This window comes from Drosophila subpulchrella, chromosome 3L, assembly GCF_014743375.2.
Source record: "Drosophila subpulchrella strain 33 F10 #4 breed RU33 chromosome 3L, RU_Dsub_v1.1 Primary Assembly, whole genome shotgun sequence".
In the NCBI taxonomy this organism is placed as follows: Eukaryota; Metazoa; Arthropoda; class Insecta; order Diptera; family Drosophilidae; genus Drosophila; species Drosophila subpulchrella.
Window position 1 is genome coordinate 22,224,384 of NC_050612.1, and position 1,040 is coordinate 22,225,423.

The 1,040-nt window shown below is 35.7% G+C and overlaps 1 protein-coding gene across 1 annotated transcript; it reads left to right on the top strand.

Moving 5' to 3' along the window:
- Window positions 1-256: 256 nt before the first annotated feature.
- LOC119555365 (barrier-to-autointegration factor-like) lies at window positions 257-630 on the top strand. The gene is made up of 2 exons (XM_037866702.1): window positions 257-302; window positions 367-630. Exons 1-2 carry the CDS (start codon window positions 285-287, stop codon window positions 628-630), a joined length of 282 nt encoding a protein of 93 aa, XP_037722630.1. The 5' UTR covers window positions 257-284.
- Window positions 631-1,040: the final 410 nt, after the last annotated feature.

The following is a 1,040-nucleotide window of genomic DNA, read 5'->3' on the forward strand; positions in this document are numbered from 1 at the left end:
TGTGATGTGATTTTAAGAAAACAAGTCAAATCGTTTCTTTAATATTATTATTATATATATATAATCTATAATATTGGTTCTTATTCGCATTTGAGAGTTATTAAAAAATTGAGGTTAGGTCAATAAAAGGATTTAAGTGTTGATTAACCTTTAATCCTTTTGCCGGTAGAGGTGAAAACCCAAAGAGTGTATCGATAGTTTGATAGTCTAATGTCATTCAAGTTACCTTGTCTGCACATCTCTTGGTAATTGAACTGCAAGGAATATATTTTCCAAAAAAAGAAATGCCACGTTTTTACGAAGTAAGAAGCATTTTTAATATAAAGTGTATCGGAAATTTTGTACCAGATATTGTCGAATTTCCAGAAATACATGAAACATAAGGTCTTTATCAGCGAGCCGATTCGCGATAAGCCTGCGACCGAGCTGCCAGGAATCGGCGAAACAGTGGGCTACAAATTGGCCCAGGCGGGATTTGAAAAGGCTAGCACCGTTCTGGGCCAGTTCCTCCTCTTAAAGATGGACAAGGATTTATTCTGCGATTGGATGTTCATAACCTGTGAGGCGAATCGCAAGCAATGCCAAGATTGTTGGGAATGTCTGCGTAAATGGTGTACCACCTTTCTGTAAGGCATTGTACTTAATTTTTTTTTGTTAATAAACAAGTACCTGAAATTAATAAAAGAAACTTTGTATAGTTCCAGTCCCAACATAAACCAAACATGTAGGGTTAAAATATTGCGCCGCTGGTATTAAACAAAATTTTTTAAATATCTGTTATTCATTAAAAAATGAAAAATTATATTTTCTCTGATCAATGTTGTCTGCATGCTTTCTTTAAGCACTGTCTGACTTTTACTTCCTCACACACACGCAAGCACAATAATAAATCGAAGAGAAAACTGTCTGAAAAATGACGAGCTGACGATTTGTATGGTATTTTGATATCCACAGACAGCAACAATACCAAACCCTAAACAAGCAGAGGCGTGGTTAAAGGGGGTCATCTTTGACCGCAAACGTAATCATTGTGTCAAAGA